Here is a 22,578-nt window from a genome sequence, read left to right as displayed (position 1 = left end):
GTGGTAAATGTGAAATTACAAGTGAATTGTTGGCATAATATAAGAAGCTTTTGGAATGTTTGTGTAAGTATATTCATCTATGTATATTTCATGTCCAGTATTTATTTTTTCTTCTCAAATTCTGGGCACCAAAACGTGCTTAATTCAATTGCACAAACACATTATTGCAAAAAAAAAAATCCAATCTCAACAATAACTCTAGTTGTAATATAAGATTGTAACTTTTTTTTACCGTTTCAATCTATTTTTTTTTGCCTGAACATAATACCTGCGAGTAGATGTTCAGCTTTGAGCCACTGGGTGGCGCGCTCTCACAAGATATGTTTAGGTGAGTGACGATAGGCGATAGCATTCTTTTTATTTTATTTTAATCATTTGTCCTTCCCGTTTTATAGAAATTAAGAACAACAAAGTGCGTTGTATTAAGACTAGCCCCTGAAAATGCAGGTACAGTATGTTAATGTTTTATAAGCCGTTTCAAATGAGTTTGGCATTCACCCAAAAGCATAATGCTAGCAATGGCGTGCGCTAGCCAAAGCAGGCGAGCTGCATTGCGTTCTTTTGTGGTTACGAGTAACATTTCCTGCCTTTTGGGGTCGCACAAGTTGAGAATCTGTGCCAGGATTTTAACGGCTTGAACATCTCTGTATAATGAGAATATAATGTTTACAATGTTTAAAACCTTTTAAATCTGCCCTGGTGCTATTTTCTACATTTGCGTTTCTAACTTAATATTTGTTTGCATAACATCTGTTAGCATCAATACATAATAGTACTAATCATTTAAAAAAAAAAAATGCAAATTTTGTCCTGTGACCCAAATCAGGACATGCAAGCACTATAGAAAAAGGATAGATGGTTAAAATGTTTCATCTCTCCTTATTCTGCCATTTTGTGTTTGTCCTTCTTGGTAACTTCTGACTAACTCTTCCATCTTCATCTAACTTTCTTTTAAAGGAGATATATATTATATATTTTGTTAGTCAAAGCCGTTTGGTGCTCCCTTTGAATGACACCTGACTAAATAAATGATGGTCAAGAGTAAGAGTGAGTTTCATGTGTTCACTTTAGACAGCCACCATTGCAGCACTTAGATCCTGTTTCAGCAATCCAGGAAACAGGTCTTGTTTTAAGCCTTGGCGGGGTGACGTTGAAATAGTTACGCTTCAGGTATCGAGTCATCTGGGGAGGTCCTGGAAAGGCGGGAGGTGTTCACTGATGTGGGAGTGAGCTGCGGTCACGTGGGTGCTGGGGAGAGCAGGTGTTGTGTTTAACAAACCTGCTGCTTCTCTGACACCTGAAGGGAGCCAGTTACGCGAATGTCTCCTTGATGACTCATTTGCCACCACTTCCTCAAATCACTTTACACATTCACACTCCACCTTGAGGCCGCGTCGGCTGCGTCTGAAGCATGCGTCTGCTACCCCGACGCCGCATTTCCCCCCTGAAACTGGCTGTCCTCGGGGGGGTTGTCTTTATGGTGGCCTTGGTGTTTATCCACAGGGACCCGGACGCCACGTTCAGCGCCGAACCAGGGCTGTGGGAACAGGTGGAGAGGAACGGCAAGATGATGATCATGGTCCGAGAGGCTGCCAAAAACTTGGGCTTCCAGATTCCCACCGAGAACAGCGCCTGCCTCCCTGGTTTCTACAGCAAGGATGAGCTCAAGCCTCACTTGGAGAGACCGCCTCAGGACCTCAAAGCGCCCGGTCAAAATGGGGACGCCTTTAAAAAAGACAATCTGTCTCCCGAGGAATCCAAGGAGAAGGAGGAGGGTATGATCAAGCATTGCTTCAATCAGTTTGCCAGTGACCGCATCTCGCTCAGCCGCAGCCTCGGCGACGACACTCGACCTCCAGAGTAAGTAATCTTTCTTTTTATTTTTTCACAACCCTCGTAACTTGTGCCACGTCTCAGGATGATGATTCATTGACAGATGCAGCAGCTCACCAACATTATAACGAGGGATGTTCAATGCCACCCTTTTAAGGCTGATGCAAATTCAAATATTCACTCTTTGAGTACTCACTGACCTCGAATAAAAATAACTCTTTTTACCCCTCTTTGAACAATCGCTTTCGTTCTGACACAGATGATGATTCACCAATGTGTCACACTACCATGGTATAGCGTCAAACACTGCAGAGGAGCACTTGGGAAATGTCAGATTTTCTTTGCATTTAGTATTGATGGCTGATATCAGCAGCCTCCATGAGTACCCGATACCAAACAAAATAAGGCCGGTATCATACCGATACCTGGTACAATCCCTAATTACAACAATTTAAATTTGTGTGGCATCAGTAATTTAAGGGGGTTATTTCTGTGGAATAGAAACACCTAAATTGATGCTGGCCTGAAATGCTGAACAATTCTTTCGAATGTTGCATAAAAATGAGAGAGATCGTGTTTACTAGCCTACATATTGCTATGTATTAAGATGGTTGTAATTACAATGTATTAAATGTTAACCTGACCACACTCGCCCAGGTGCTTGGCCCAGAAGTTCTTCCGCTGCCCTCCTCTGCTTGACACCAGCGTGATCATCGTTTTCCACAACGAGGCCTGGTCGACGCTGCTCCGGACGGTCTATAGCGTCTTGCACACCTCACCTGCCTTCATACTCAAAGAGATCATCCTGGTGGACGATGCGAGCACCGAAGGTGGGAGGCCAGGAAATGATAACAACACACTCGTGATATTTTTTTTTAAGAGTGAAAATAAAAATAGCCACATCTCGACTAACAACCGAATGGTCGCCAGTCAATGTCGGGGCATGTCTGGACTAACTATGAGCTTGTTGCTAATCAATGTTAGGGCACAAATGTTCAAGAATCCTCCAATGTGGATTATTCTGTGGGTCTTCAATGAAGCGAATATGATTTTGGGATGTGGGAGGGAATACTCTCAGACGACATGCAAACCACATACAGCTGAGATTCAAACCGAGAATCTCTCAACTGTGAGGCAAACACGCAAATAATCACTAGTTCAAGCTGTTGTTGAAGTCATCTGCATTTTCCTCTATCGAGCTTTCGAAGTGTCTGTATTCTGTCACTGATTAATTAGTCATTGCGATGAAGAGACATCAGTCGTCTTTCAATTTTCATTCATGTCAAGTTTTTACATCCTTGTGATCTCGTGAAACGTCATCAGTCGCAGCCCAAGCACTGTTCCACTCAAAGTAAAAATAAACCAACGAACGCACAGAACACACGGATGTTTTAAACCAAGGATGCACCGGTTGGAAAGTCCGGGTGGAAAAAAATCAAGTAAAGTTTTTTGTTTTTTTGTTTTTTTTTTACAAAGAGAGTTTTTGAGTACATTTTTGTTAGTTTATTCAATTAAAAAAGCCATTCAAGGGATGGTGTTTTTTTTTTTTTTTACATAATACATTTTATAAACAAGGCAACTCACTGTCATTGAGGATCAAACCCGCAATCAATAACGCCGTCAATAACAAGTAAATAAATGCGAAGGTGTCACCGTGCCTAGTACCAACCACAAAGGAGAGAGAGACAAAGCGAAGCAGATTTGTAGCATACAATACAACACAACTTTATTTATACTGCACATTTTACAACAACTTGAGCTGTGTTACAAAGTGCTTTCCATATGGTGCTTGAGAAATTCGAACCCAAATGAAAACCCATCTACAATAGTTACCAGAATAACAGCAGAACAGTGACAGACTCATGTAGAGTCGAAAGCTAAAGAATAAAAAATGTTTCTTCAAATGGGTTTTAAAAGTGGACAGCGAGGGGGCGGGGCTTGCCTAGCGTTCAATGGGAGCTCATTCCATAGGGAAGGACTAGCCACAGAAAAGGTGCGATGCACCTTGAGGTTGCGCATAGTCCTTGGTATCTCCAGCAGGATTTAGTCCTCAGACCTGAGGCAGCGGGCAGGTGCGGGTGGAGGAGCTCGGAAAGGTGGGGCGAGGCTGTTTAAAGATTTGAAGACGAACAGAAGGATCTTAAAGCGAAGTCTAAAGCCTGATGATATGGCCCTGGCAGCTCGCAACAACACATTGGGTGAATTATAAACTCGTTCACTTTTGGAATGATAGTTCAATAAAATTTCAATTCTGAACTATGAACTGAGCTAAATCATTCGTCGCAAGGCGAATCGGGGGAGGACCCAAAAACCCAAAAAGCGAGGAAGCAGGGGAAGGTGTAACTTAAAGGGGATTTATTGAATGGCTCAACAGGGACAAACAACGTGGCAGGGTGAAAAATAACAAAGGCCAACTAAACGTGACTAAACTGGCAGAAGGACAAGGAACAAAACGAGACGGGAACGAACTAAGCGGACAGGGACAGGAGACCAGGGGTGAGAGCATGAACATGGCAGGAAACAACGCGGTCGTGGAAGTCCGTGAAGTGCGGCAATGACCCAACACTGCGTTGTCGGTCTGGGAGGCTTAAATAGTCAGAGTGATGAGGGGAGCAGATGGGAATCAGGTGCGTGATGATTGACGGGAAGCAGGTGTGTGGCTGGCGAGGGCGGGTGCTGAGGAAAACGCCCCCACTCAGCTGACAAAATAAACAGAAAAAGCACATGGCAGGAAGGAGGGAAGAAAATAACAACAAAAACACTGACATGCCTGACACGGGTCATGACAATAATTGTTATCAGGCTTTGGCATAGCTTGCTGATGAGCAGTGTTTGTTCATTAATGTCTGAATTTTTACAATCAGATACCTTTCACCAGTCATTGTCTCGTGACACACAATCCTGTGCCAAGTCATCCCACACCCATAATTCAACTCTCATCTTCACAGAAGCAAAAAAAAATAAATAAATTGAGAAAAACATTTCAGTAAATAAATCAAATGTAACCATTTTTAAAATGATTTTGTAATGTCAAATATTTGCCTTCCCCAAGAGTATCTGCAGAGCCCGCTGGAGGAATTCGTCCGCGAGTTTAAGATTGTACGCGTGATGAGGCAGCAGGAGAGGAAGGGACTGGTCGCAGCCCGGCTGCTTGGCGCCAGCGTCGCACAAGGCCAAGTGCTCACCTTCCTTGATGCGCACTGTAAGCATGCACAAACAAAACATTTCTCATGACTTTTAACTTTTACTCTACACTAAAAGAAGATATCTTTCAACTCCTCTACTTTGTCAAAAATAGGCTCATCCTTTTTTACGCTATTTTGTTGGTCCGTCCTCCGTCCAGGACCTGGGCAATCTTACATCCTTACACTTTCATCCTTATTCATAAAAAAGAATCACCCTCCGTCCACGTCCATATTCATCATTTTAAATCATTTTCATCCTCATGTTTCAGCCGTGATTTTGTGTTGCAGATAAGAATGGCCATCGATAAAACAAAAATGACATCGGTGTTTCGTTATATTTGTAATGTCTTAATGACGAGTATAACTAACCATATTCATATTTTTGGAACAGCAGTAGTGATTCCATTTATTGTATTTTATTTTCATTTGAAATTACCATTGAAATGTGGTACTTCCGGTTTAAGCTAAGCGCTTTTATTTTAAATGCAAACTTCCTGTTTAGTACAGGTCACACGTAAGGTAACTTAACGAAGAGTACGGCCAAGAGTTTCATATTGAGCGTCAGAAAAACGAGCATTTCTTTTACGAGCACCCCCTCCGAAGTGGCAAAAGGTGTGTAAATGATGTATATTAGTATTTTGTGTAAATATTGAGTGTTGAATGTAAAATATGTTAGCTAATTGTTTTTGTGTGTTTTGAAATGTGTTTTAGCTCTTACGGTTGAAGGTTACACGGTTACGGATAAATGTTACTCAAAAAATAAACCGCAAAATCATCAGTAAAGTCTCATCCTTGTTCGGAGGGCATGCTACAATGAGCAACTCAACATTAGTAGTTCACAACACAAAAGAAGCAACTATGATAAAAAATAAATGTTAATAAAAAAATACCGTTTATTTTCCTTTTTTTTTGGGTGCTTTTAGGTGAATGTTTCCACGGTTGGTTAGAGCCACTAATGAGCCGCATCGCGGAAGAACCGACGGCGGTGGTCAGTCCGCGTATCGTCACCATCGACTTCAACACGTTCCAATTCAAAAAGCCCGTAGCCAACCAGAACTACGGCAGTCGGGGATCCTTCAACTGGGCCTTGGCGTTTACCTGGGAGGCCATCCCCGCCGACATCTTTAAGTTGCGCAACAATGAAACCCATCCAGTCAAGTAAGCAGAAATGACAAAAGTTCCAGTAGGGATTTCTGTCCTTCAGTTCAGTAAAAGTAAAAATGGACAGACTACGTCAACAGAGAAAAAATGGTGTGCTGCATTTACTAATTTTTTTTTCGTCAAGTGGTTGCACGAAATTAAATTATCAAAAGTTTACATCTACTTGAAAAATGTATCTGACTAGAGATTACTTAATTTTCTGCGAACACTTGCCAAAATAAAATTGAGTAAATTCATCCGCCATTTTTTTTCAGTGTTGATTTGGACTACTCGAGTAAAAAACAGAATGTTGAACAATCTATTTAAGCAGCAAATGATTAGATATTCTGGTACTTTCCTGCATTACAAGTAAGACCAAGAAATGCTAGCTTCACCCATGTATTTTTTTTTTTTTTTTTCAGAACTCCCACTTTTGCCGGCGGTCTCTTTTCTATATCAAAGAGCTACTTTGAACACCTCGGAACATATGATGACCAGATGGAGATTTGGGGTGGAGAGAATTTGGAGATGTCCTTCCGGGTCAGTCTTTTTGCCACGTTTTTTATTTTATTTTTTTATTTTCACCTCACATATTGGGAATATATCAATCATAATTTTTTTGACAAATTATAATAGATACATGATGCTGTGTATCCCTAATTTAACTCCATTTCCTATCTTGTACGGGACAGTTTGGCTCAGGTGACATGTTGACCTAGTGTTGAGCTCACAGTTCTGGAGTTGGATTTTCAAATCTATGCTCCAGCCTTCCTGTGTGCAGACAACATGTTATGTTCAAGTTACGATTGCGTAACGCACAATGACGCTATGTTTAAACTGAGTGTATTTTACATAATGAAACCAAACAGACTACTTTGGACCCTATTTTCTTGAAATATACATGTTGGAGTGCATGCAGAAGATCAAAATGTGCAACGTAGGTTGATGAGAAACTGCAAACAGACCTCCACCTGACCACGGTGATCACAGTGGGCATTTGTTTGTGCCCTATGTGTAAATCCCCTCTCCACACCAATAGGTGCGCCACGGGGTGTTTTAAGATATATAGTAAATGATGATAATTCCAATGTATTCAATTAATTGATTTCTTTCATTTATGAATGAAATACGATGTCGGTACACGACACATATCACGGAAGCATAGAATCTGTCTGCCAGCACTTCAATCAAAACCGCATGCCGCCGACTGCCCCACAACGTTCACCTAATTTTAGCTGGTCAATGGTAGGGCTGGGCGATATGACCTAAAATCAATATCGCGATAAATTAGGCAATTTTACCTCGATAACGATAAATTCCCCCTTGAGGACCAAAATCAAAATAAATGCAGGAAATGCATATTAACTGCTTTTTTTATTGACCAATTGGTACACATTACTTTCAATGAAAAATAAAAGTACAAAAATCATTTGAATAAACATTCAAAATAGCTTGCTTTGCATGACTTGAACAATGTCACAAAGAAAAAGGGTAACTCTCGCAAAATCTTTTTCTGCAAATATATTGTGCCGAGATGCTGTAATGCCATTTGCAAAGGCCTAGATTTGTGTAAAGGTATCTTGTAAACAATAGAAATAATGCCATGTGCAAAGGCGCTAGTCGCCTGTAAACAAAATGCTAAATAAAATGAAAAAAAATGTCAATGGAATGCCAATGCCAAATAAACGCGTGTGCTTCATCAGGAAAATGTGCCGTCTCGAGTACTCTGGTGCGCAGTCGCCAGTGGTCGTCTGTGTACTGCACATTCAGGCTCAAACAGGGATCCATGTTGCGACAAGACCACAAGTCGGATGTGGATGCAAAATGCTTGACATGTCTAAGCTCCCGTCCCGATGTTGTCCATATCAGGAAGTACGGTTTGCGACAAATATTTTTGTACCTCTTGTCGGCTACGTTCATGAGGCGTTTAAATCCTGTGCGCTCCACTGTTACTAGAGGAGCTCTATCTTGAGCTATGTGCTAGGCTATCGCGTCCACCACTGAGACGTTCTCTCGTATGATGTCGCCTCCGTTAGTGGGCTGTTGTCACTTGCCCAACCTTGCTTCTCACTTTGAACTTTTAGCACAAGTTCCAAGTCAACAGCATGGTTGTGTTGTGGGTGGTGAAAAAGAAAAGGTTGGACGCGCTGTTTCAGGTGCTTACGACGCACTTTGTAGTTAATGTTCTTTTGCTCAAACATCGTCTTTATGGAACCCAAAACATTTCCAAACGACAGATGTCCAATTTCTTTTCGGGACAAGCGCGACAGGAACAATTTCAACTAACGTTACTTCGTCTGCAGCCGTGTCAGCCGCTTCAGGATTTGAATCGCCAGCTACGAACGCGTCTTCTGTTTACATTCTTCTACAGCTCATGAGTCACGTGACTACATGCGCTGTAGCCGTCTTAAAGAGGCATGAACATCGCCGCAGACATAAAAGACTTATTTTTCTTTCTTTTTTTTAGACACCGAATTTACCGAAATGGGCAAAATGATGTCGGTCACTGTAATACATTTCGGTAACGGTAAATTTTCGGTTTATCGCCCAGCCCTAGTCAATGGCCTTGTCTACTTTCTTTGGCCAAATTGTCAGGTATGTCTGGGTAAAAATAAAAGTAAACGCCCTCTGTCAGAACGCCCAGCATGTTCCAATACGGTCTGTCAACCACAATAAACTAGAATTGCCAAAAATGAAGTTGTGGCAGTTTTTAAGCCAAACGCATGTTCATTTGTTTCCGAAACTTGAGCCCTTTACCTTGTTGACATGTATTGCACTAGTTTTATTAAGGACATTTTGCTTCTCATGAAATTTTCTCGTGCAAAAAATCAAACAAAAACCTTGGAAATGAAAAATATTTTTTTCTGTAATTGTGCACTGCATTTTGGGATTGCTTTTTAAGTGACCATTGGTTGCTCACTGCTTTTCCGAATGGATTGTGGGATACAGTCAAGGCACCATATAGGGGATGAACTACCACTGCACATTTCAACAGCACTGCAAAACGCCTGTATATTGTCTAGGGAGTGGTTCCTATCCCAGCTCCGGTCGCTAGCGGTGTTTGATGTGTGGTGTGATGTGTTTAGGTGTGGCAGTGCGGCGGTCAGCTGGAGATCCTTCCTTGTTCAGTGGTGGGCCACGTCTTCCGCACAAAGAGTCCGCACACGTTCCCCAAAGGCACCGAGGTCATCTCTCGCAACCAAGTGCGCCTGGCCGAGGTCTGGATGGACGACTACAAAGTGCTCTTCTATCATCGCAACAATAAGGCCCACACCATGGCCAGTGAGGTGACGATTTCTTCATGTGGGAGGGGCTACTAGACCATTTATATGTCTGTGTAGACTCTCAGTTATCCAGATCATGATAATCCACTAAGGTTGAATCGAGGCAACAGGTCTTTTCTCATTTGTTGAAGGTGTTTTGCGTGTCGTAGAAAAGGCTTCTTCCGTCCTAACTTGATATACTCGGGAAGATGGGCCATTCTTTTTCAGACAATGACATTGAAATTCTGAATGGGGAGGATCAGCATTTTGAAAGTGGTGTAAAAGAAGACATCTTTATCATGTACTAGAATTAACGAGAGGAGGTTTCAGGGATCGCTTAAGATTGTCTCAATCCACAACGAAGAATGGCCCCAACAAGCTGTTTTGCCCCCAGGCAGGTGAAGGACCGGTTGTTATTCAGGACGGTCATTCATGACGGCGTACCTGTCAGCAACAACATGAACGTGAACAGCCCCAGGCGACACACCCACCAAGGCATAGTTAAGGAGAGACCACACCTAAAAATCTAGTATTGAAGAAGCTTTTTGTATCTAAATACAAACTGTAAAAAAATTGCCTCGATTGAACTGTTGCTGATTGCACTGTCCAGGTTGCATTCACAGCGCTTCACTTTTGAACGTAAAATAAGACAAGCTCGAGCTTAAATGAACCCGACGGCGAAGATTTATTGTTTAAAAAGTACAACTAAAAACAGCTTATTTGTATTTTAGTTATTTTTTTTTTGTTTGTTTTTATTTGTTTTGTTTTGTTTTGGTTTGGTTTACAATAGTTGAAAAATAGGCATCGCGTCAATGTATTACTTAAAGTTTGTATTGTTCATAGTTGGTGGTGAGCAACGTGGCGTAGTTGTGACCAATACTGTTTTTTTTTTGTAAAGTCTGTTTGGAGTGGCCACAAATATGTCACATTATATCATTTTACGCCCTTGATTCCGAATAGAATGAATTCATTTTTTCCTTAAAACGTCGATGCACTCCACCCCATAATGACAACATGATAAACTTGTTTTTTTGCAAATTCATAGTACAAAGTATTCAAGAAGATACACATTTTAATTAATTTTTAGAGCGGTTTTGCTCATTTTGTTCATTTTTTATTTTTGGGGAAATTAATTTTTGCTTTGCTTTTGCTTTGACGTCACTTCTGATGCCAACTGGCACCATGGAAAGAAAAATCAATTGTTGGGTTTAAAAAATGTTTCTGGTTGTAGCGCTCATATGGGGACATCTCAGATCGTCTGAAACTGAGAGAAAGCTTACACTGCAATAACTTCTCCTGGTACCTCAACACCTTCTACCCAGAGATGTACATTCCTGAGCTAAAGCCACAATATTACGGCTCAGTAAGTCAGCTCTGTCTTTTTTGCTCCAAGTATAGGTTCCATCAAGCCGCAGATGTAAAACTTTTCCCACATTTATTGTTTGCTCCAGATAATGAATGCCGGAAGTAAAACGTGCCTGGACGTTGGTGATAAGAACGCAGAAGGCCAACCTGTTATCTTGTACCACTGTCACAACCAGGGAGGCAACCAGGTACAGCACTCAAACTCCCACGTACAGTACACCACCAAATTACTACCAAATTAGTCCTAGCTGTCAAGATTCTAAAATAGTTTTAATTGACCAGACGTCGGTTTAAAGGGACACTTGAATGGGCTGACCTTCTGCACTTATGTCATCGGTCTGTAAGTAAAAATTAGGTCAGCACAGATTGGAACGTCCACTTTTGGAAATGGCGTGTTTTTTGTGCCCCATTTGAGCCTGTCCACATCATAGAGGGGAGGCACGCATTGTAATATTTCCTGTCTTGGTGACCAATCGCCACCAAAATTCAGATGCGCATTCTTACTCTTGTCCACTTCTATCTGTGAAATCATAAAATCGATCTGCACATCCTTCTGAAACGAAGCATCGCAGGGCGTGATTTTAAACAAACAAGCCAACTTAATTGGGTAAACCTTAAAAAATTTCACTTGTAAAAAAACAAACAAAAAACATTCAGATGTTAAATAGAGGCGACAACTACGTTCGAGTTACTTTCGAGAGTGGCAATGGCAATGTGTTTCTAATTCTTTCCAAGCTATTTCCACCGCTTTAAATTGGTTAAAATTGACCAAAAATTCCAAACTTCTTCAACCTTGTATTTGCAAGACTCTCTGAAACACAGTAAAAGACAAGAGAGCGTCAATTTTCTTGCAAAAAGGTTGTGTGCACTGCACAATACCACATCATGGTAATGTTCACACCAAACACCACCACATACCCATTACACAGATTTTTCACGGGATTTCTGTCAAACGGCTCTCAATACAGTTGCTTCATGTGTACTTGATATTTTTGGGGAATGGATATTATTGAAAATATTGTGATCATTCATGTCGTTGGCTTGTAGTCCTCTCAGCCTCATACAATTGTTGGCCAGAACCATGTTTCCAATAGTTGTCTGCTGTGCCCGAGGGAACATGGCACCCCTTCCACCTTGGGGTCCTCAACCCTCAGTCCAATGTGATTGATAACGTGATCATTAAGTGTTGCCCATGCAGATTTCTCAAGTTCAATTTGGTGTTCATCTTCAGGTCCCTCCACCTCCTTCTCCTCTTTGCGCCCCCTCTCTCATTGTCACTCATCTACTTCTGCCTTCTATTTTTGTTGAAGACAGCTGAGCTCACTGCCTGCCTTTTATAACACCGAGCTGAAGGCTGTATTTTCAGTTAAGCACGTAGCACCCGTCGGATGTGATTGTCTCATTCCTCATTAGTGCGGTCTTTGTTAAGACAAGGCTTTGTAATAAGAAGGAGCCACCCTCACAATCCTGTGTTGTGCTCCTTGAGGGTAAAGATCTGTTCATTTGGGGGAAAATGTTCATTTTCGTGTTTAAACAACTGTAATGGCATTTTCAGATTTAGAGAACTTTTTTTTTTTTTATCCCCACGGGGCATCTAATAATTGTTCTCAACATGATTCATATAGAGTCCAAGGATTTAATTTATTTTTGTTTTTGATGTCAGAATTTTAAATCAACATGTTCAATAATCTTTAGCATGCATTTCATACTGTTTCGATAAATCAATCAAAGGCGATAACGCGACTCATTTTGACAAAGTAAGAATTAGAAAGCACAGTGTGTTCAAATGTAGGGAGTCACAGTAAAAAAAAAAAAATTGATCGTAAAATTTTGTGACTAACATGCGCCCGCGTTTTATACGTCCCTCAAAATCACCGTTAAACCATCATTTTTTTTCTCTGTATTTGTGTATAAACCCGCCCAAATTTGCTGGTATCTTTTATTATCACTAGCGGAGTGAAAAGTCTGAATGAATAAAAATCCAAAACATACCAATAAAGTGTAAATGCTTTTGAATCCAGATTAAAAACGATACTGTTATGCCATTTCTACGATTAAGGTCGTTCAAAGCATGTTAAAAATCGTTGATGATCGTACTGCTGTGAAATGGAGGCTGCGTCTGTGATCTTTTCCAGTACTTTGAGTATACGTCCCAAAAGGAGCTGCGTCACAACATCGGCAAGGAGTTGTGTCTTCAGGCGGCACTTTATCCCGACCCGGTGAGGATAGTGTGGTGTACGTTGAAAAGAGGGCAGTCCAAGCCGTCACCACACCAGGTGTGGGTCTTCACACAGGTCTGTTCGGTTCTTTGTGTTTGGGTCTGGAAACGGGTGTGACGTGGCCTTGCCAACGCGTTTCCTTTCCCACCTCTTCAGGAGAACCTCCTGAAGAATCCCATCAGTGGGAAATGTTTACATGTGAAGGACAAGGTCATTGTGATGGATGTGTGTAACGCCTTTAACAACTACCAGCGCTGGACCTTCAGGTGACGTCCTTCGGCCGTTTAGGGCATTTAGCCAGTCCAACCCGGAAGACGAATTTTTGGCTCCAAGTCGGGGCGGACTCACGTAGACCCACTTCGATTGGCATTGGCTGCTTTAACGCTAATCCAGGCGTAAAATCGAGTTTGGGCGGTTTGAAGTTGCTCATCGGAGCAAATGTGGACACTGACATTCGATGCTCAAGTCTCAGTGAGGGTTACTGTGTGTGTTTTATGTGAATTTTATAAACTTCCTCTGGTGATGGGGGCCAAGCTAGTGGCGGTGACGATAAGAGTACCATAAATTAAGCAAAATACTCTAATAAATAGACACGCTATTAAAACTGTGGCCAAAGGACACTATTTTGTTCAAGGTTTGATTTTAACATTGAGATGGGACTTTTTCCATTTTACAGCAAAGTAAGCAATCATGCAACGGAACAAGCATAAGATTTATGTTCACAATGTAAGAGTTTTAGGATTAAATGATCAATTAATATTCCTCCAATACAGTTTGTATTCAACAATCTAGCCAGTAGCAGATCCAGAAATCTCAAATTCCTGCCAGACACTCGACCACTTGCTGTTTGGCTCGTTTGCATTTTACCAACCGTTAACTGTCACTAAGGCAAAGACTCCTTCAAGGCTCCAGTAAATTTTTGTTCAGTAATTGTGCAGGTCGAGAAGCATTCCTAACAATTGTGTCAAGTGAAAGTGTTGCGGAACCTGATCTGACATAAAGTCCATAGCCATCCTGCTTGGCGAGTGCAATCAAGTGCAGCTTTGATAAACATCCGAAAGCCACAGCAAAGCATTCTTACTTTATATGAGTAAAAATTTGTTTAAATGTTCAACGTTTGCAAGGGTGTTTGTCCAAGAGCCAAGAATTTTGCAGCAATAACAGAGTGGAGCCAAAGGTCCTAATGCGAATTTGTTCGCTGGGCCCCACTTCCTTCAACATACATGTAAAACATTAAAAATAGAAAGCACAAACTACTCTAAAAAGTGGTAATAATTGAAGTGAATCATATTTTATCCGAACTGGGTCAATCGTACTGTGTCAGAATTAGAATGAATCCTATCACGTTGTAAGATGAGTGTCTACTACTTTTTTGTTGTTGCTTTGGGGGTGTGGGGGATTGAAGGGAATAAATGAAGTCATTTGTATTTTATCATAATTGAAGTATTACATTGTAATAGGAGTTAATTGTTTCACATCATAATCAGAGTGAAATAATGGCATTGTATGGCATCAGAATTGGAGTGAATCATAAAGTATGGCATCATATATGGAGTGAATTTTATTTGATCGAAATTGGAGTGAATCACATGATATCGTAATTGGAATGACTCGCTTTGCATCACATGAGAAACTCAGTGAATCGTATTGGTTTGCACCCTGCACGGACTGAATCGGAAGAACCGCCCCACCCCCCAGTGCCATTCCTAATCCTATCACATCCGAATTTGAATCAATCCTATTGCAATGTCATTGAAATGAATCGTATCACGTGGCAAATGGATTGGATTGTATTTTATCGACATTAGAATGAACCATATCATACTGCTATACGGTGAAGCAACTCACAGAAATGGAACCAATCGTACTGCAGCAACGCAATGTATTTGGAGGCAGTTGTGTCATGTGACATCATCAATGGAGTGAATTCGTGAACAATCCCGGGTTGGGGGACTTGTAGTTCTGCCTTCTACAGGTAGGGGGCAGTAGCTCCCCATTTCTTTTTTTCCCCTCGCACCGGTCGACGGTGGCTTTTCACTTTGTGCTACTTTGTGTGTGTCATGTCTGGACAGAGCTGATGGACGTGCGGCAGAAGGAAAAGAAAAACGCGACGCCTTTGAGCCGCTCGGAGGTTTTCAGCCAGCTCAGGAGGGAACTCCACGGACAGCTTCAGTCCTGTCATTCCAACATCTTCATCATCCTGGGAGCCTCGGTGAGTGCTACTTTGTCAAACATAGTTTATCTTATTTAGATAATGTTACTTATTCACCGGCAGTTGGCCATTGGCAATCCTTCACGGAACAATCCAGGAAAGGGACTTGTTTCTGTTAGATGATTTTTATTTGAGGCATATAAGACCCGTAACAGTGCAAGTTTAAAATGTTAGCACATGTATTTACTTGCGAATAGAAAGAATGTGGTCAAAGTCCTCTCTCTCCCTCTTTCTTGCTCTCTCTTTCTCACGCCAAGCTGCCCTTTGGACCGCACACTCAAAATCAACTCGACCGCTATTATAATTTTGGAGTCAAAATTGAAATCAGCTTAACTGGCAAATGACAAAAAGTGGCACGACAAAGTGTCCTCGAGCAAACTCAGTGTCCAATGTCCACATTTTCTCACATGTGCACATCAACACTATAATCAATAATACCTCAAATTATTATTTTTTTCAATCACTAATGCCTAAAAAAACTCAAAACGTGCATGTATCTGAAGTAGCAACATAAATATATAAATATAAAATAATATCCAAAGCACTGGTCATGTTTAAAAGGATTTTTTGCTATGCACATTTAAGTTTGCTTCTGACTGGTCAAATTCAAATAAAAGCACATACAATTCCATAAGACAATTATTGCATGTCTTTGCGATCTGTAATAACTTATTTTAACCTCCAGTGTCTCTAGACGTACACTGTTGAACACCAGAAACCAGAGTGTTCGTTCAACACACCAACCAAGCATCCAACCATCCATTTTCTGAGCCGCTTATCCCTTTGGACCAATTTGAAATGGGTTAGGAAATTGCTTCTTTCACACAGCCTGATGAAAAAAGCAGACGTTAAGACAAAAACCAAAGTGTACAGGAAATATATTTTCTTCTATAAATCGAGCTGAGGATTGTTAGTAATAATCAATCTTTTTCATCCCATAGGGCGATCTTGCAAAGAAGAAGATATACTCAACTTTGTGGTGAGTCTGATCATAAAAAAATAGCTTTAACGAAAATTTTAATTTGTTGGAGTTTGTTCTCTTAGGTGGTTGTTTCGAGATGGCCTGCTTCCCGAGGACACTTACTTCGTGGGCTTCGCCCGCTCTAACTTGACAGTGGAGGACATCAAGGCGGCATGCTTGCCTTACATGAAGGTAGCCCTCATTTTTTTTTACTTGTATTTTACACATCTTTCAATCAGAACACTTGACCCGGCAACCCGCCGGTATGCGATGAGGCCATGTGCAGTGGCCACCAAATATTTGGATTTACAGATTATGCTTGTCAGACAATTGCGACATCCGAGGTTTGTAATTCAAAGATAATAGACATAACAAGCAATCAATCTAACGCTAAATCTAACTTGATCTGACTCCATAAAACTCAGAAAAAACAAGTAAGCATCGTTTTAACTCAGCAATCGCTGGTCAAACATGAACTGAGCTTCATGTCGCTTCAGCGTTTTCCCGAGAAGACAATAAAGTAATAAGAATGGTCTTTGACCACTAACAAAAATGTGATTGCTAATGTGCTCGTGTAAATTTGCGGACGATTGTGTTCCTTTTGCCTCAGGTGACTGATGGCGAGGGTGAGCGCCTCGCCACCTTCTTCAGCAGGAACTCGTACCTGAGCGGTCACTACGATGATGCCGGGTCTTTCCGCAAGCTCGACGCTCATGTGTCTTCTCTGCCCGGTGGAGTCGAGGCCAACCGGCTCTTCTACTTGGCGCTGCCCCCGACCGTCTACCACCACGTCTGCACAAACATCAGCGGCCACTGCATGAGCCCGAAGTCAGTATGCATGCACACACACGCGCGCACACACACACACACACACGGGAAGGTCACAACAGCGTAATAGAGGCGTAAATCCCCCACCAAATAAATAAACAATGTCAACCTCTACTTCATGGTTTTTCATTTTTTGCATCAGTTCTGATCCCAATTAACTGTGAAAAACGAGAGATGGCTATAACGTGAAAAATGAAAATAAGTGCTTCTTCTTGTAAAAATAATGTGATCATAATATAATAATGTGGAAAAAATATCTACATTTAGTAACTAAGTGGCTAAATTCTCAATATTGACTTTGCTTTTGTAAAGTCGTTCCTCTCTGTTTGCAGCCATGTTTTTAGTGTAAGCAGTGCACATCAGCAAGGATGCGCTTCAAACAACAGAAGCCACCTAAAAAAATACAAATGAAATCCACTGAATCCCGAAAATGACTGACTCGCTCCAAACGACATTCATGTCCCCTGCAGAGGTTGGAACCGCCTCATCGTCGAGAAGCCTTTCGGACGGGACCTGCAGAGCTCCCAGGAGCTTTCCGCACACATGGCCTCGCTCTTTACAGAGGAGCAGATCTACCGTATTGACCACTACTTGGGCAAGGAGATGGTCCAGAACCTCATGGTGCTCAGGTAGCATGCACACATCGCACACAAAAGACCACGAGAGCAAGAAGCTCAGAGGAATATTTTGCTGTTCCCGTTGAGGTATTTCCTTGATTGAGGTGGCAAATCGGCCTCCAACACTTGAATTGAGATTCTGAAACTGAAGCACAGTGACTACATTACTGTATGGCTGGTAAAATGTCATAGTTCAACAACAGAGAGGAGTCAACTTGAGGTTGCGGTCCAAGCAGGTCCGCTTACGTCACAAGCAATTCTTTCTTAAAGGCAGAAGAACAAATTCCTGAACATCCCCTGAGAGAGACTGAAGCACGTCGTCAACGCTAGATTAAGTTCTGAATTTGAATCATGTCGTAACTCGGGTCACGTTTGGCCAACCTGTTAGCTATTATTTGTTATTATTATTTATTTATTTCATTTATGTGCCTAAAAGAACAAAAAAAAAAACACGACAACACGCACACTCTGTCCTTAAATGTAGAGATACTTTTGTAAAAATAAATAAATAAATGAAAATTTAAAAAATTGAAGGTGAAACTGTAGGTTAGGGTTAGGACACTTGCATACAAGACTCATTTTGACCACTCCATTTAATTTTTAACATGTTCCCATAAAGCTATTTAATAATTAAAATCCATCCGTTATCTGTACCACTTGTCCTCACAAGGGTTGCGGGAATATTTTAAATTTGATTAAATGCTTTTAAAAAGATTTTTGAAAATTATATCATTATAACTAAGAAAAAACACACCCTTCCTGTCGTGTATATGATTTCTCTCAAATTAGTTGAATTTGAACACAGTTTGTTTTTGATAACATAAACGTCAACACGCTTAGCTAGCTCTTAAACGTCAACATGTGTCGAGGATGAGCATCAATTGATAAGATTTTGTGCGCAGGGAATTTTTGTCTTCTTCGTGCCAAATTATCAAAACAGGTCTACAAATGATTTTCAGGATGTCTACTTCCACTTAAGCACAGAGTGTGAGAACTTTTACCATGTCTAAACATGTCCATCTCATCATCTTCTAAGTCGGGTCGGAGAAAGACCTACTTTTATTTCCTCCCATTCCAGATTTGGCAATCGCATTTTCGGACCAAGTTGGAACAGGAACAGCGTGTCGTGCGTGGTGCTCACGTTCAAAGAACCTTTCGGGACGTATGGACGCGGAGGATACTTTGACGACTTTGGCATCATTCGGTGAGCGAACCGGCCGATGCGAATTTGCCCAATGTTTCTTTTATTTATTTATTTATTTTGCTGGACGCAGAGACGTGATGCAAAATCATCTCCTCCAGATGCTCTGCTTGGCTGCCATGGAGAAGCCCACCTCCACCGGGCCAGATGACGTCAGGAATGAGAAGGTGACAGTGCAGCACGCCAGGACAACAAGTTTCGTCTATTGCTGTTACCGCTCTGAAACCGCTCCGCCAGCACGTCTGCTAGTGGATGCGCCGTCTGACGACATTGCGACGGCACTCTCAAAGTGAACATTTTGCAATTTGTGGGTGCGTCACAACACGGCCCACGCCCACATTGCGCCAGATTTTAGATCAATTTCTCCTGGAATTGACAAACGCATGCTGGTACAGATCATAAACGTGGGCGGGACACGTTGACAATACTGTTGTGTCTTCGCACTCTTTAATTTGGGTCGTTCTCCAGGTGAAGGTGTTGAAGTGCATCGCTCCTGTGGACGCGTCCGGGGTGCTGCTCGGTCAGTATGTGGGGGATCCCGAGGGCGAGGGCCTTGCCAAGTTGGGTTATCTTGACGACCCCACCGTGCCTGAAGGCTCCTGCACTCCGACCTTTGCCACTGCTGTGCTTTACGTGCACAATGAAAGATGGGACGGTAGGAGGAGAATTTAAAAAAATATGCTAAATCAAGGCATAAATAATAAACTTCATTTACCTATTCACCATATTTTCCGGACCATAAGCCGCTACTTTTTTCCTAGATTTTGAACCGTGCGGCTAATACAACGGTGCGGCTTTTCTGTGGATTTTTCTTTCACCAGTAGGGGCGCTCTACAGTTAAGAAAGTATGCTAAATAAATCTCGATTTTTCTCTCTTGGGTCTGTTATGTATTAATGAGCAAAATTGTTGGCGTGTTAAAAGCCACTGTTTTAACAATCTGTTTATGTACCTTTATGTGCATTCACAGTACAAAATCGTTCTGCACATGCAGTCAACAACTAATTTTTTTCAACATAGAAAACTGCGCCTTATATTCTGGTACGGCTTGTATAGCTTTTTTTTTTAATTATTATTATTATTATTATTTATTTAAAGTTTTTTGTGTGTGCACCTTAAAGAAAATACGGTACTTGACATTATTGTTTTATGCAATCCAATGAACAAAATAACATTTTTGTATCTTGCACGTGACAACTAAAAAAAAAGAAAAAAGCTTATACTAAAACTAATGACAACTAAATTGGAAAAAAAAAACATTTTCTAAAAAATACAAATGAATAAATACAAACAAACCAGCTTTAAAATCTGTCATATTTTCTGTATTATAAGTCACACATTTGAAATCATAACCTCCACTTTTAACCATAGAAAAGTTTTTCTTTTCAGTCAAAACGGCTTACCTTAACTGGAATATCATGTCGCATTGTGACCAAAAGTTGAATCGTAGTTGGTTATTGCGTGCAACTTGTACACTGGAGCAATTTGTAGTCAGTCAAATCTGGTAATTAAAACTATTTGAGAAATTGAAAGAGTAAAAACAAACAAAAGTAACTATGACGAAAATTCCCAAACTAGTTGAAGCCAAATAGCCGTCACTGTACCGTTGACCCCCGCCCCTTATTGGGGTTGGCGACCGCAATTACTGTAAATCATTGCGTGATCTCACTCCTTTTTGTTCCCTCAAAGGAGTGCCTTTCATCCTGCGCTGTGGTAAAGCGTTGAACGAGCGCAAGGCGGAGTTGCGACTGCAGTTCACCGACGTGCCCGGCGACATCTTCGGAAATGAATGTCAGAGGAACGAGCTGGTGGTCCGCGTGCAGCCTGACGAAGCCATCTACCTGAAGATGACCACCAAGCGGCCCGGCGGACATTTCAGCCCAGAGGAGACCGAGCTGGACCTCACTTACAGAAGCAGATACAAGGTGAACTCAAATAAATGACGGCAGCACGGTGGACTTGTGGTTCTCAGTTTCGGGCTTCCAATCTGGAGTTGACATGCCACTCACATTCCTAAATGCGTATATTAGAATGTTATCTGCATAGACGACGAAGAAATTGGAGCAAAGCGTTTCTGAAGAAACATCTCCCCTCTCATCCTGGCAGAACGTGAAGCTACCGGACGCGTACGAGAGGCTCTTACTGGACGTCATCTGCGGGAATCAGATGCATTTCGTGCGAAGGTTTCCGTCACACGTGTCAAAGCCTTGCCTAATGCTGAAAATGTTCTGCGCTCACTTCCTTTTTTTTTTTTTTCTTGCCACTTTTCTCCCAGCGATGAGTTACGAGAAGCATGGAGAATTTTTACCCCACTCCTCCACCAAATTGACAAGAAGAAGACACGTCCTTTGCCCTACAAATACGGGAGGTACATTTGGTTTCCTTTCATCCAAAATATAATACAATTTATATAACATCACCACTTGCCTCAAAAATATTTGTGCATTCCATGTGTTGATGAAATCTGTCATTTCCATTTGTTGAATATTTATTTTCAGAATTGCTATTCATTATAGAATACAGGTCACAACAATTGCAAAAGCCACAACACAACATTGAACGACAGCCTGATTGCAAAAGCCCCAAAACTCACAAATCGGCAAAAGTAATTTAAATATATTTGTTGTTTTATTGTTGGAGTTTATGTCACTGTTGCAATATCAGAAATAATTTAGGCTGTTTTTGTCTCGGCACACCTTTCGCGTCCACCGTAGTAAAACTATTTTCAACATTGCCTGGATAGAGTGAAAAGTCTAATTTCTTGCTAGCTTGGGTACATACATGACTGCATGTGTTCATCATAGAGCAGGCTATGCTATGCTAAGCTAAGTTAGCTGTAAAAGCTTTAACATGCAACTGAGACACGTTTAACTGCCAGTCAAAACTATTTAGAGGACGCTTTGCTCCCTCACTTTTGGGGGCACATTCAACGGCACAGTCAAACCATTCTGAAAAATGGAAGAATTATTTGAGGAATAGACGGATATGAGCAATACCAAGATGTAACCAAAATTACTTTATATAGCGACGAGAATATAATAACTTTTATGAAAACTTTTATTCTGTACCCATTGATGCATTTTTAATGTGAATTGCTTTTGATTCACTTGTCAAAACATCCTTTGGCCAACTTTCTATTTCAACTTTTAAATCGTTTTGACTATGGAACAATATTTCTTTTGATTTACAATACAACACAACTTTATTTCCATTATTTAGTTTGATCAAATTGAAGTTTCACACAATATGCTGGTGTGTGATGTTCCACTGTCCACAAATAAATGTTCAGACCACGTCAATGTTCTCGTTTGTTCTTTTGTGCTCAGTCGCGGCCCAAGCGAAGCTGACGAGCTGGTGAGGACGGCGGGTTTCCGCTACGAGGGGAAATACAAGTGGGTGCAACCCCACTTGTGAAGCGCATGCGTTGACAATATTGACACTTTTCTAAATAATAAAGTTCAAAGTGTCACTTCGCCGTTGTGTTTGATTGGGTGTGCATGTTGGGAACGCGAGTAATGTGATCCATGATGGATGGATATGGATTTATGCTGGACCACAAGACTGTCAAAAAAGTTAACGGGTGTTTTTTTTCTTCTTCTTGTAAGGGGAGAAATTATTTAATTTATCTTAAAAATGAAATATGAGCCCTGACATTTAGAGAAAGTTGGCAACTTTTAGGCCTTTACTTTTATAGAAATGCACACAACTGATCAGCAGACGCAGTTGGGATACATTTCAGCTGACCCGCCACTCAAA

General features: G+C 41.2%; 2 protein-coding genes across 4 annotated transcripts; both read left to right on the top strand.

Annotated features, from left to right (window-relative positions):
- Positions 1–124: 124 nt before the first annotated feature.
- Positions 125–14,553, top strand: galnt6 (UDP-N-acetyl-alpha-D-galactosamine:polypeptide N-acetylgalactosaminyltransferase 6 (GalNAc-T6)). 3 transcript variants are annotated; one of them, XM_088290081.1, is made up of 11 exons: positions 125–328; positions 1,504–1,860; positions 2,491–2,663; positions 4,886–5,035; positions 5,942–6,176; positions 6,581–6,698; positions 9,245–9,445; positions 10,653–10,784; positions 10,873–10,974; positions 12,922–13,080; positions 13,162–14,553. In XM_088290081.1, the coding sequence occupies exons 1-11, from the start codon at positions 279–281 to the stop codon at positions 13,273–13,275; spliced, it is 1,791 nt and encodes a 596-aa protein (XP_088146207.1). In that variant the 5' UTR covers positions 125–278; the 3' UTR covers positions 13,276–14,553. The 3 variants fall into 3 exon arrangements, with proteins under 3 accessions (XP_088146207.1, XP_088146209.1, XP_088146206.1); XM_088290083.1 differs by having other exon boundaries at positions 313–447; XM_088290080.1 differs by lacking the exon at positions 125–328 and having other exon boundaries at positions 1,321–1,860.
- A 152-nt stretch (positions 14,554–14,705) lies between these two features.
- Positions 14,706–22,295, top strand: LOC148339547 (glucose-6-phosphate 1-dehydrogenase-like). Its single transcript, XM_088290084.1, has 13 exons — positions 14,706–14,980; positions 15,078–15,217; positions 16,159–16,196; positions 16,262–16,370; positions 16,789–17,006; positions 17,477–17,635; positions 18,702–18,827; positions 18,898–18,991; positions 19,293–19,479; positions 20,512–20,747; positions 20,929–21,005; positions 21,098–21,190; positions 22,149–22,295. The coding sequence occupies exons 2-13, from the start codon at positions 15,083–15,085 to the stop codon at positions 22,234–22,236; spliced, it is 1,560 nt and encodes a 519-aa protein (XP_088146210.1). The 5' UTR covers positions 14,706–14,980; positions 15,078–15,082; the 3' UTR covers positions 22,237–22,295.
- Positions 22,296–22,578: the final 283 nt, after the last annotated feature.

Source organism: Idiotropiscis lumnitzeri, chromosome 3 (genome assembly GCF_059441095.1).
Source record: "Idiotropiscis lumnitzeri isolate Australia: NSW breed Sydney's pygmy pipehorse chromosome 3, RoL_Ilum_1.0, whole genome shotgun sequence".
NCBI lineage: Eukaryota > Metazoa > Chordata > Actinopteri > Syngnathiformes > Syngnathidae > Idiotropiscis > Idiotropiscis lumnitzeri.
This window is presented reverse-complemented; position numbering and strand designations above follow the sequence as displayed.